Below are 13,680 nucleotides of genomic sequence, written 5' to 3'. Positions count from 1 at the left end.
CTGGTGTAATTTCACAAAAATATCCCGTCTAGAGCGATCTTCCCTTTTGTGGGTGAATCTAAAATTCTGCAAGTCTTTGCAGAACGCTTCAATTCCATAGGAATTTTTCCTTCTACTAGACACTCCACCAACTTTCTCAATTCTGTTTACAGCGTCCAGTTTTTATTGATTCACGAACGTAAATATTTTTATAGATACATTTATTATATAAATTATAGCTATAAAATTTATATAAATAATTATATTGATTAATTATGCAGTTGCAGAAAATTCTTGAAGTTCAGATTGGAGATAGTGACAGCAACAGTCGGACTACAACCATTTCAGGTTTGCCTCCATAATTTCTCGCTTTTCTTTAGTGTGAAATTATGGAAGCTGAAAAATTAAATACAAAAGAGATATAAAAGAGGTAGACATGAAATGAAATAGAGGAGGCAGCAATGAAATGGAATAAAGAGGAAAGAATAGAATAAGCATAAATCAAGTGAAGAAGAAATGAAATAAAAATAGAAACTGCGATAACATGAAAAGCTGTTTTTTAGGGTTCAAAATTTGTTAATCTTCCCGCAAAGTCAGCGCCATCTTCAATAGAACTCGGAAACTGTTAGCACAGACTTAAGCTTAAGTCTAAGTTACCAGTAGAGATATTCTAAATTATTATTAAGATACACGATTATTAATAAACTTAAGTAATTAGATTATTATGCATTAAGAGTCTGTCAATTATCGATTTAATAAAGTATGTTTCAACCTGATTTCATAAGTATGTATATATAAAATGACCATTGCATTGTAAATAATTAGAACAATGTGCATGTAATCCGTTTAGTTTAGTTTACCATAAAATATTATAACGGATTTCTATAAAAATTAAAGTTCTGAAAACCATTAACGAAAGAACACCGTCTGTAGGAATCATGTAATCGTCTGACCCATTACTGACTATACTACTGCCGTCTGTTTGCTACAGTTGAAGGGAAGGGGAAGGCAGTATGACAATACTTCTTCGGATACTGTTCCCGCAACAAGTGTTCCTAATCGATACTTCAACAAAATTATGAGAAACCACTCCTGTTCTTTACAAATAGGGAAACGTGTCTCCACTAAACAGTACAACGTCTTTGCATAGTTGCATGAAGCTCGCATAGTCATTGCATTCTGGAATAGATTACTAATATTAAACTACAATTAATTACTTGAAAGAACATAATGTCAATGCAATAATTATATACATAATTTACTACATGCATACACTATATAATACTGTATAACATATAAACATTAAAATAATAAATTTCTGAATACAATTTGCATCCTTGCAACTGTTAAACAATAAATCCGAAATAGCGTTGACGACGAATCAGTATGATTTTAATTAGCGCATTCCTGTTCAAGTTTCAAGCATTATCAGATTATGTAACAGGCACCGTGATCCTTTCAAAAGGAAAGCGTAGTTCACGAACAACAGGTGCTTAACGCAGGAGACGCACCGACGCGAGGATGTGAAGAAGAACGCGCAGGCGCTTGCTGCCATACGAACCACCCGACATAAATAGCCGTTTATCTTAAAAATATCATCAGAAATCGGAACTCAGACATGGAACTTCTTAAATGTCCTCGAGACAAATGTACAGCAATAATACCGGCCTGTTGATCGCGAGGGCGGGAGCAGGCGGCTCCGGGTATTTCTCTATTATTCTAATCGGTATTATTCCTTTCCCTCTCCGTCTCTTTCACAAATCCGCTTCAGTGATGGGATCGATCCTATACCGGTGTACTTTGATACCACGAATTTTAGTGTTTGACTGTTCAAAAACTCTCTTCGATGAAGCATATCCTCATCGATGAATTCTACATAAATATTAACAATCATTTTATCGCTTCTTTCGAAATTAATGAGAACTATATTTGACTCAATAATGACAATTGATTACTGTACCATGTTATCCTTATACTCCAGGGAGACTATAATTACATATCATAAAATAGAGCGTCTGCATTACCATACTGGAACTGCAACCTTTGGTAGTAATTATAATCCATATTTGAAGACTACCGCCAGTTCTAGATAAAATATGATTTCGAATAGTAGATACCAAGAGTAGCTTTAGCCTCTATCTCGAAACTTTCCTCTTCAGCTCTGCTGAATTGGTATTGCATCCGCAAAGATAAACCTTATGCCAAAAATTAATTTTCTTTCCCGAATGCCATAATACCTCGTTGCAACGCCGTTCCTTGTCTCAATCCTCATTCAAATTACTGTCACGGGTAAAAAGTATATCGTTTTATACTTCAATTACTAAAGAAAATCTATTTCATTCGTCAAGATTTAATCTCAACCGTACTGGCACCGAATGTCAAACCTACACTGAAAGCGACTTGTCTAAATTCTATTTCTATCGGCGCCGTTCAAAACAGCCGTTTTCAAGGTCCTGATATCACGAGGGTATTGGTCCCATCACTATCCACGTCCCTCGTCGCCTGGCACCCGGCATGTGCGCGTTGCAATCGATTCCGCCCGAAGTCAACGCATGCTCTCCGCCTCGTTCGCCGCTGGAAGTGTATTCAGTCAGTGGCACTGCTGCGGCACAACAGGACGTGCACGCAGGGAAATGGTCTAAGGTGTTAACATACGTGGCGAACGGTAAACAACCCTGACGAAGAGACGCATCGCTGCCGCTCTCCCGAATCGGGCTACGCCGGGGCCAAGACATGTATTAAGATCAACGGGGATCGCGACCTGTCACGCCCAAGGTACGCCTCGAGAAGGTCCGCGTCATTCAGCGGCGCTGCGAAACCGTCACGCAGGTTTAGCGATAAAGAGAGGGGTGGGTGGTGGGTGACCGAGAGAGACGGGTAACGTGACTACAACCTGATGCTTCGGGACTGTACAACTAACCGTCCCATGCGTTTCTTCCCGGAATTACCGCGATTTGTTACAAACGCAATTATTGAGTATCTCAGTAAACTTCATATATCCATTGCCAAGAAGTCAGGTTCCGTGAAACTGATCGCAGAAGACGAGAAGGGGAAAACAGACAAAAATAATGAAGCAGTACTTTTCCGCTGTAGATGGTAGATCTGTTCAAGGTAGAAATGTTTCAGTAGACAGGCTGATGAAAGCGGAATCAGATCTTAGATTGTCACAGTAATTTTCCATGAAGTCGCGTGTTCCTGGAATATCCGTGAATATATCTGGCTTATGTAAATCACCGCGCCCTTTGGAGCACCGCTTTTGTTCCTTACACTCCACCTGCGAAGTTAATTGAATTACTATATTAGTCAATCCGGGTATATCGCTGGGCCTCGTTCCTCCACCGTGTGCCTGAGAATTTTGCGCACTGAGCTGATTTAATCATTGTTGCACGATGCTCAATAGAAAGGGGGGATGTCGGAAACAGATTGTGGATACTCGTGCATACCGATTTGCATCGGACAGTCTCGGGATCTTGATAAAACGTCAAGCGGAATACTTGAGACAGCTTGTGAACTTTTAATTGGAAAACAGTTTTATGGGAATAGTTGGACTTTTAAAGGGGGCTGACGAGAATATTTCTTTCTTGAGTTGAACCACTGATTTAAGAACAGCGGAATAATAGAACGTTATAGATTTCCGATGTCACTAGATTATTTGAGGAACATATTGAGACTTTTGTAGTAGCGAACTACTTTTAGTCCCCAAAGTTACTTGATTGGATACTTTGGCCGACTATATTCAACAAGTTATCTCAGTCCGTTTGAACGAAAGAAACAATATTCGACATCGCTTTAGTTAGCAATGTTTCAACTTTCAAATAGTGAAATATACGTTAGTCAGCGAAACAATTTTGATATACTTTCATCTAGACTTATCTCATTCGCGACCCGACTGAATTCTTGATAAGTGCACGCAAGTACTTATTAAATTTACAAACGAAGAATTATTACATACATTACAGAATTATTAACAATAAACTAAAAAATTTGCGGAAGCATCCACAGTCTAATTACAAGTTTAAACGCGACACTGTCGCGTGAAATTTACGTTACGACTTTTACTCCTCCGCGCTCCGAAATTCGCAGTGAAACAGGGAGTTAGCAGACCGAGGGGTAGATTGGCATTATCTTTTTTGCTTATCGACGTGAAACGTAAATTAGATGCACACTTCTAGGAACATCTATGGGCCGTAAACGGTGGTGGCGAGGGGGCTCGGAGCTGCTGGTGCTCTTTATCCTCCATCACGTTATTCTGGGCGATGGTGATGTCGGTGAGTACGATTCGCTATTATACCACTAACGGGAATAAAGAACCTCTCCGTTCGGATCGAGAAGCACCCTCGGAATCGTTTTACGGATCCTCGAACGTTCCCTGAATCAGCAGTAAAGCGACGAAAGATCTTACGGTTGTTTCCCTATCGAACAGCGAACATGCAAAGACTGAAAAAAAATATTTTTATTTCATTTCTGAGTAACCAAAGTAAAGATACATTTGCAGCAGAAATATCATTTATTTTCATAAACAAAGCAGAACTTTTTAAAGCCTAATATACCTCATTCCTGGCACAATTATTAAAATTATATTATTGAATATAATAGTGTTAGTTGGAGAGCAAGCAATGGTACCTATATTGTTCAAGTATTTTTATCCTGAAGAATTTGTAGGCAAAAACTCAAAAACCGTTCTGCAGTACGATTGTAATGCAAGATATGAAATGCCCGTTGCAAAGGTCAGTCAGTATTCGGGTGAGTAGGCAACGGGAACCGGATAAATGAAATTCCTCCCCATTCGTCGTTGATTCCATGCCTCTAGGATCCGTTTTATGGAGATGTGCTCTATCTGTGAGCGTTTCCTTCGTGAAGCTCCCTTTTTCCGGTCAATACGTGCTCCTCCTTAATCAACAGACGGTGAAAAAACGTTTCCGCTGATCGGAGTTCTCGCGGAACGACTGAACACCCCGAAAATAACGCATCAGGAACAGAATGATCGATATCGCCGGGGAATTGGTAAATACCATTGCCATGATCATTGCAAAAACTCCTATTTAAGAGACTTCGATAAAAATTGCACCGATTTCGTAGCTATTTCTTTTTTATTTCTCATTTTTACCGTTTTATCTTTTATGTATATCATTGTACATCATTTTTACCATTCCACGCAAAAACCACTCGTGCGAATCAATAAAAATCCAGTTAAAGAATTTGCAGTTGAAAGCTTTAGAACAGAGAACTTCGATTCGATTAATCTCGTTTCATAAAGTTCAACTCCGAGCAATGTTCTTCGCGGAACGATATTTTTAAGCGAATCAAAAGAAGCTCTTTCCATAGAGTGGCCATTAAAAGAATTCCCAGTTAAAAATGGATAGCATGTTCGACTTCGATGTAGCGTGGGCGTTCTGAACTTTACCATTTCCCGGTCCGCGGAGGATAACTATAAAAGTAAGCGGGTGCGTTTCCGTCGTTTCGCGGGAAACTGTCGTGAATTAGTCGCGAGTTCGCCGATCCGACGTGCGTGAGACACGTAATTATCGATTAACACATCCGAAAAAGGGGCAGGAGGCACGGTAAAAGGTAAACTCCGCCGGTTCTGGAGAGTTTTCTCGAAAAGGATCGATCTAACGCAATTAACTGAGGCGTACATACAATATTTATCTGATCCCTGATAATTTAAAAGGTTCTATGTTTTGCCTTGTTACACAGGAGAAGCGATTAAAATGGAAACCCTGTGCGAGCTTCGAACTTTCCCCAATACATAATAAGTTAGCATATAATAATTCTTGATCTAAGTAAAAAACAAAGTTGGTCGCAAAATATGAAAAGTTCTTTTACTTAAACAAAGAAAGTAATAGCAAATTTCTTTATTTCACAATCATCCGACTCAAACGTACACCCGCTACGTGTAAATAGGGTCTTCGAGTCTTTTCCGATCCAATTATATTTTCAGTTTTTCTAGCACTACTTCGTTCGTTTAATGTTTTCATGCTGTCATTTAGTTAAGAACATTTCAGATTTGAAAATGGTACGAGAAAACTGTTACCAGACTATGTGTCAATATTTGTTTTTTCATCGTATTTCAAATACATAGATAACTTGAGGAATAGAGTTGACCCTTCGGAGGCGTCTTTCAGTAGCCATTCGATTTGATTCATCAAAATTGTATAATATGAAATTCAATATTTAGTACAACGTATTAAGTGTAATGTGCCAACGTATGGAACATCGAAATGAAATAGTTATGTCCCTTAATTTATGCAGTATATTTCTTTACATTAGTTGCAAAAAAATATCATTGATATTTCATCAGAGAATGGTGCATATTTGTTGAGAAAAATATTCTCAAATGTAAAGAGTTAATAGAAATAGATCCCGGATATTCATGATCATTTTGATAAATGAATTTTACGCTTTGATAAGTTTCCTTGTATTTAATGTCTTTCCGTACGGAGACCGAGAGTTATATTTAATAAATGAGCAAAAGAAGTAAAGCGGATTCCGCGTTAAGCTCCATTAATCTTTCTATTTTATCGTACTTCGTTCGGACGCATCTGCTATAAATGAAATTGATGAATCGCAGCACACCTTTTGTACAGCTATGTATGTATGTGTGTGCGTGTTCCATGTTCGAAGATGAAAAAGATTACTACCGTGAACGCTCTTCGAAGAACAATTGCCGCGCCGATATCCGTTTTTTTCCACTGAAACCTCTCATTCAAAATTTAATAGTTGCTTTCGATTTACACTCAGTCTATTGTTTCCCAACGCACGCAATACAAAAACGCTTTTCCGTTTCACCGATCTTGTCTTCGTTATTCAGGATTTTCCAGATACGCTTTCCTCCGTCGTGGAAATTAACAATCTAAAAATTCGAAAATCCTATTACTTTTCAATGATCTCTATTTATTTATTTATGATTCTACGTTAACACTAAAACTACCTAGCAATAAAACTAACTATCTTGCATCTTCCTGTAAATGTTATAAAAATACATTTATTGAGATTTCAGTTTGCTTATGAGACAATTTACTTAGTAACTTCTAAGAAAATCATCTGTCCAATAATTGTGAAAGAAGAAATTCAAAATAAGTCGCTTCGACCCATTTGGTAGTTCTAGTGTCAAACAATCTCTCCATCTAAATTCTTGTATCTTATTAATAAAAATTCCATGTTGAAGTATCCGAGATCTTAGATTTCAAACGTCTTAACACTAGAACTACCGCACCCGTCAAAACAGTGGGTTACAGTTTTCTTATCACGCAAGCATTAATATCTAGGAAATATTGAATATCCGAAACGATTTTAAACTTGTATTGTAATGAACATACAAAGAAATCAAAGAAAATCTATTGTTACGATTTTTATAAGAATTGCACATTAATCGTATTAAACGCTCGGTAGTTCTAGTGTTAACCCCTTCAAACCTGATTTTTGTACAAAATTATCTTCACATATCTAACAACAATGGACCGCCATTCAACGCATCATCGGTAATTACATTATTTCGCATAAAATAGTGGTAGTATAGTACTTTTCTGATAGAAATAGACTCTAAGCAGAGGTGTACATATAGTTGCCTATCAGAGTTTTGATATTTCTTTCAGGTATTGAAGTAGTAAAACAGTGTATATTATAATGTGCACCTGGCCTGAAGGGGTTAAAGTGAAAATCAGAATCGTGTTCTTCGTTGTCCCAGCGGCACTCAAAATTTGTGGGTCCTCGGAGGAAAACGAGGCAGCACACAATTCGTTTGATCGCCACCCACGGGTTTCATCGAGCTGTGCATCCCACGCGACCGCCACCGCCTTTGCAAACCCGGGTTTCTCCCGTTCTGGCCTGGATCCCTGTATACACCTACCCGGTTTACCTTTTCGAAGCTCCCCTGTCGTCGATTCTCCCCTCAATCCCACTTTCCTTCAATCCAAGCTTTCACGTTCCAGCACTCCCGCGACTCTTAAAATCGTCTGTAAATCATGAATATACTGTAGGATCGTATTAGAACGTCATGATGCATTATACATGCTCATTCATAGTTAACGATGATAAACCACCACCTTCGACCGTTATTAATAATAGAAATAACTGTGTCACTTAACAGCTGTGTTCTACAGCAGAATCACTTTTCGTTAGAGAAGGTATTTTTTCCAATTGTGCACGTGTGTAAACTTATGTATCTTAAAAATTCTATTTGTTACAAATAGCAAACTTTTGAAGATGAAAAACGATAAAGGTCATGGAAGAAGAGGAGAAATATTCTCTTAGTGATTTCCTTTATTCGCTCCTCTCTCGAATATTACTTTATAAAGCGTCGGAGTCTTGCTCTTTGTCGAAATACAATCCTTTGAGGTCGATTTGGTGTGACATTGTACCTTTCCAAGTGTAAAAATCTCAAAAATTTAGAAGGATAAGAAAGCGGATATATCTGTGGAATGTATGGGAAAAATTGTGAATTATAACATGAATGAAGGCAGCAAACTTGAAAAAGAAAAGGAGTCTAATAGTTGCATTTCGTTTAAATATAAAAATGTCACACCAAGTTCGCATGACATTTTCAGAAATGTTCAATTCTGTAACGGAGATTAAGGAAATAGAACACCGTCTCCGCCTATTAAGTATCTCAAGGGTAATGAGATTTTATCAGAAAAGGAAATTACAAGTTCATTTCCTAGCAAACTGATTTGTGCAGTTCTGTGAAATATAAATATCAAGATAACGTTCAATATAAAACCAAAAATCTCTTCCAGACTAGTTTTAAAAATTATTATGTAAATTAAAAATAAAATTATTAAACTATTAAGAGCAACAAAAGTATTGTTCTAGCAGAACGTATAATGCAATAAAAAAATATTCTTAATACATGTTAGTATTCCTTGAATTATATTGCATGATACAGCATGCGATATGCTTCCAGTAGTATTGTCAGAGTTTCATCAGACAAGCGCGTTCTCATTTTTTATATACTAAAAAGGACGTTGTTAGTATGCGTATCTCTGATTTTTTAATAATATTTTAAATGTCTATATAAATCGGGGACCAGCGGGTTTAAAATTTTCCTTTTCCAGGATTTCTTTTTATTGTTAAACTCCTTGGCAAAGATGAAACATCACTGCGAAATAAAGGTAGCGAACACGAACCACTCTAATTAGCAAGATGTATCGCAGAGCCGCGCGGCAAGCGTTGTGCATCGTACCTGGCCGGATGATTATGACGCAAGAGTTTGCGTCAATCCGTTAAGAATAAAAGAAACGACCAGACGTCCTGATCAGAATTATTTCCTATCCAATCGAATAGGACAGCGCAAGGATTGATTTATAGTTCGCCTTGATTAAGCGCGTGCCGGGATCCCAGAAAATTCCAATATTCTCTTATTAAAGGGGTTCAGAATTATTTATTGCGTCCGGTGGGTCGATAATAGACTCTCAACGATCCAAAGAATTTCGAATTACCTCGGTCGGTGATATTCGATGAGCCCATTTATTTAATACAAGAAATATGTTTCAGGGTGCCTATTCAACAAAAGCCTCTGCAACCCCCGGACGGAAACTTGTTACAATGGTGACGTGTTCATTTGCTTTCTAATTAACGCAAGCTCTTGAAAATGGAAGAACCGTAATTGATTTTCCTCCCTTTTCTTTCCTTCTTGTTTCAGATTTGGCATTCGGAAAATGTTTATCGTTGTACACTGACTTGAGCGAGGAGGACTATTACCAGTAGGTATTCCTCTTCTGAAACAATGGTTTTAGAAAAATTGATTAATATGGTTTATAATGTACGAAAAGAAATTAATATAATTTTATTTTATTTATTTTATTGACTTCAACAGAGATTATAACTTCTTCAAATATTTCTCAAGGATTTCATTGAATTTCAAATGGACTTATTGAACTTTCTCTTATTTCTCGTGAAGTTCGCTACTTAACTGAAATTATTGTAATCTCATAATTATTCTTAATCTCGCTCACGCGATGAACGCGAAATGCACAACCTCACGCGCGTCAGTTCAAAAAAGTTCATAATAAACGTTATTCCTTACGGCTAGCACTCGGTTAGTTTTACGGCCTGACCATAAAGCGGTCTTACCACTGTGGCTTTTACGTTCAAAGAAAAATATAAAATTTCTTCGCTAGAAAGACGTCACTTTATACGTACTCCATTCTGAAATAGATCTACTCACACCGGCTGCTTCACCATTAGTACTGTTCATCCTTATTTTGAAACAGGTATGACTTCAATATCGACGAACTGGAACTGCTAAGGCTACAGCTGGAGAGGCTTCAAATCGACGGTTACAAATGGTCGCATCCCTACACGCAATGCATCATGCAAACATCTTTGTATAACTTGCGTCACGGGTACGATAAAATCCTAATACGTCAGAATAACGATAACAACATTAATATACTTACATATACGGATTACGTATTTCAGAGAAAATTATGATCTTCGACTGTGTCAACATCTGAAGCAACGCATGCGTTTCGAGGATGATGATATGCTCGATCAGACCAGAGTGAGTTACCCATAATTTTTAATTAAAAAGACAGTAATATCGACAGCAACGATAACAACTAAATTTTCTTTATAAGGTACCCACAATAGCCATAGTAAAATTCACGCCCAATAACGGTAATACCGTAACCCAGTACGCAAATGAGATATACTATCCCCCTGGAACACGGGAAGAGTATATTACAGGAACGTCCTACAATGACGAATTTCCGAGATCATCGTACAAAGAAGAAAATAGAGAATTCCCTCGCTTTTACGAGCCAAGATACGCTTCGAATCCTTACAAGAAATACGAGACCCCAAATAACGAGGAAAATTACGATGATCGTCAAGACACGATCGGCAACAAACCTTTGGTCTACGATGGGATCAACGAAAGATTGTACCGGACCAGGCGGCAACCGTACAATTTACGAGATTACAATGAAAACGCGATCGAATCAATAAAATATGCTTTGGACAGAGAGGTGAAGCCAAAATTCGATGAACAACCGGATCCGAGCACCGTGGACACTTTACCCGTCGCAGAACTAGAATTTTTGATAAACGACAAATCTCCTGACGACTACTTCAATAAGAAGCAAGCGAAAAACGATGCGGACGTTATGTATGAGAAAACGTTCTCTAGAAAATATAAGCATCCCAGGAAATTTTCACGGTTTTCGAATAATGATGAATTCTTCCTGGAAAATGTGAAACGTAACTCAAAAAACAATGACTATAACAGCGACGATTATGATGATATTAACGAAGAGATTGAGTTACCTCAGAAAGACACCGCTTCATTGGATAATGCTGTGTACACAGAGGGTGGCCCTATCCAAACTGCAAATGATAAATCGGATTCAGATACAAATGGTAAAATTTTGAATAATTTGATGAATATAATATTTAGGGTTGACTTTAAATTGTTTTGTAGAAAACGCTTATGATAATCTGTTGAACAACGATTTCAAGGAGTTCCTTTTAAGGCGGGAGTTAGCCGGCTTCAAAAGGCGAGAACGTTTGGACGTGAAGAAACCAGGACCACCCTTCTCGACGAATAATTATGCACTTAAAAATCAGTCGCCCTCAAGTAAATATTCTCAATAGTATTCGAATCTTACAAATCGTAAAAATATTTAAGTTCGCATGAAGTTCAAATTCATTAAGAAAACCTACAGGTAATTCTTAAATTTAACTTTGTACGTACTTACAGATGAGGTGAAAGAAAGTGACTTTGACTCGAGCGAAGCGGAAGAAAATGTAAGTAATTATTTAAGGTGACAGAACGGATAAGAATCTATGTATTCATTATTCTAGAATGATGTATTGCTTGCACCCTTTGTGAAAAAAGAAGTGGGGACTGAACACTTGGAAGGTTCTTCAAAATCTTATCATAATGTTGATCTAGATCACGTATACGTAGAAGTCCAACAACCCTTTCATAGATGGTCAGAAGGCGAACACGTTGTCAAGGAGGTACTACTCGTATTTTTCAACTTTGTAAATACCATTTACATGAAAATACAGGTGACACAATTGATTAATTTATAGGTAGGCAAACTGTTGGAATTGACACCGGGAACTTTAAAAGATATTCGAGTCGGTCGCGCAGAAGTCACATTCAGGGTAGTGAAGAACAATAAAAATTACAATGCTACAGATGTCGCTAACAAAATAGGTAATTTCTCTATAAACTAACGGAATAAATTCCGAAGAATTGAGTAAATTACATTTTACTTGCAGATGATATACGCGGCAAGTTAAAAGACACTCTGGGTGTTGAGGTGATACGTGCAGGCATAGGTGACAAGGTTCATCTTGAAAAAATATTTAAAACATAAGAATCTAAGGCATTGCTGGAGAATTATAATTTAAATTAATTAATCCTCCGACAATATGATCCTCTAACTGAGCCATCCATTTCGCTAGAAATAATAAACATGTTTTGTTTGCAGACCAAACTCCCTGCGACATTAGAAGTATCCCAGGTACCTGGAATGAACTCAAATGTCTTTGGTGCCCTAGTGGCTGCAGGAGTTGCAGCTGCCGGTGCGGCCGCAATAGTAACACTGCTAATTGCACGTCGGCATGCTAAATCTCGTGCTAAGTTAGCAGGATTAGCTACTCCTGATCCAGAAGCATCAAAGGACTATCAGGATTTGTGTAGAGCACGGATGCAGGCTAAGCAACCATCCGAAAAACCGGAGTCACCTCGTATAACTAACTTGAGTCGTGAGAGCGAATCAAATAATGTACCATCGAATCGCTCAAGTACATCTTCATGGGGTGACGAACCAGCACCTTCTAATATGGATATATCAACTGGACAGATGGTTCTTGTAAGCTGATACTCATGCTAACAGAAACTAGTAGTAAATTCCGGTTGCTAGTGTTCCTAAAAAAGTAACAGTAAAAAAAGAACGGCTTTTATTTAATGTACCTTTCCAGAGTTACATGGAAGACCATCTAAAAAATAAAGACCGTTTAGATCAAGAATGGACAGCGTTATGCGCGTACGAAGCTGATCCTTGCTCGACTGAAGTCGCTGAAAGCGAGGCAAATGCTAACCGCAATCGTCCCGGCGCGCCCCTGCCTTATGATCACTCCAGGGTGATATTAAATGATCTTGCTAACGCCAATAACTCTGACTATATAAACGCTTCCACCATTGTAAGTATCCTTCTTATTCTTTGTTTAGAACTTCTTCAAAAGACACTAACTTGGAATACAGTACATATAATATTTTATACGTCATGTTTACTATAACGGAACTGAAAATAGAAATCGGTAAGTCACGCGAGAAGCATGTAGTTTGATGATGCGGCAATGCTTCCCTTGAAAACGCTTTTGGTAGATTTTTCTGCATTGCTGCAACATTGGTAATAAACTTAGGCATGACGATTAAGGTGCACAACGCTTTGATGATTCTTGCTGGTCTATCAATAGACCACTTTAGTATGAAAGGCAAAAATCAATGTGTACTCACAGAAAATGTATAACAAAAAATATAGATTTAAATTTACTAGGTGTACAGTGTTTGTCAAGACAAGTTTCCTGGTATATTAATGAATGTCTATTATACAATTCGACAACAATTTCGGTACACTAAGGACACTCGTGAATTTAAATCTACATTTTATTCAAGACAATTTAACGTATATATGAAACATGGCACTATTGTATGCACTACAAAAGAGTTTCTCAATACAGAAGAGT

General features: G+C 37.7%; 1 protein-coding gene across 2 annotated transcripts in view; it reads left to right on the top strand.

Moving 5' to 3' along the window:
* Nucleotides 1-2,537: 2,537 nt before the first annotated feature.
* IA-2 (tyrosine phosphatase IA-2) overlaps nt 2,538-13,680 on the top strand; it is a 14,243-nt gene continuing 3,100 nt past the window's right edge. The window contains exons 1-14 of one of the 2 annotated variants that reach the window (XM_076372273.1): nt 2,538-2,754; nt 4,152-4,247; nt 9,472-9,525; nt 9,620-9,680; nt 10,191-10,322; nt 10,399-10,480; nt 10,557-11,337; nt 11,399-11,554; nt 11,678-11,724; nt 11,782-11,940; nt 12,016-12,142; nt 12,208-12,275; nt 12,420-12,803; nt 12,913-13,251. In XM_076372273.1, coding sequence (XP_076228388.1) covers nt 4,160-4,247; nt 9,472-9,525; nt 9,620-9,680; nt 10,191-10,322; nt 10,399-10,480; nt 10,557-11,337; nt 11,399-11,554; nt 11,678-11,724; nt 11,782-11,940; nt 12,016-12,142; nt 12,208-12,275; nt 12,420-12,803; nt 12,913-13,230 — 2,457 coding nt within the window. In that variant the 5' untranslated portion in view covers nt 2,538-2,754; nt 4,152-4,159 and the 3' untranslated portion in view covers nt 13,231-13,251. The remainder of the gene's footprint in view (nt 2,755-4,151; nt 4,248-9,471; nt 9,526-9,619; nt 9,681-10,190; nt 10,323-10,398; nt 10,481-10,556; nt 11,338-11,398; nt 11,555-11,677; nt 11,725-11,781; nt 11,941-12,015; nt 12,143-12,207; nt 12,276-12,419; nt 12,804-12,912; nt 13,252-13,680) is intronic. The other variant, XM_031984859.2, reaches the window with a different exon arrangement.

The sequence above is a fragment of the Nomia melanderi genome, chromosome 11, assembly GCF_051020985.1.
Source record: "Nomia melanderi isolate GNS246 chromosome 11, iyNomMela1, whole genome shotgun sequence".
Taxonomy (NCBI): domain Eukaryota; kingdom Metazoa; phylum Arthropoda; class Insecta; order Hymenoptera; family Halictidae; genus Nomia; species Nomia melanderi.
Note: the sequence above shows the minus strand (reverse complement) of the source record. Positions and strands in the feature narration are given on the sequence as shown.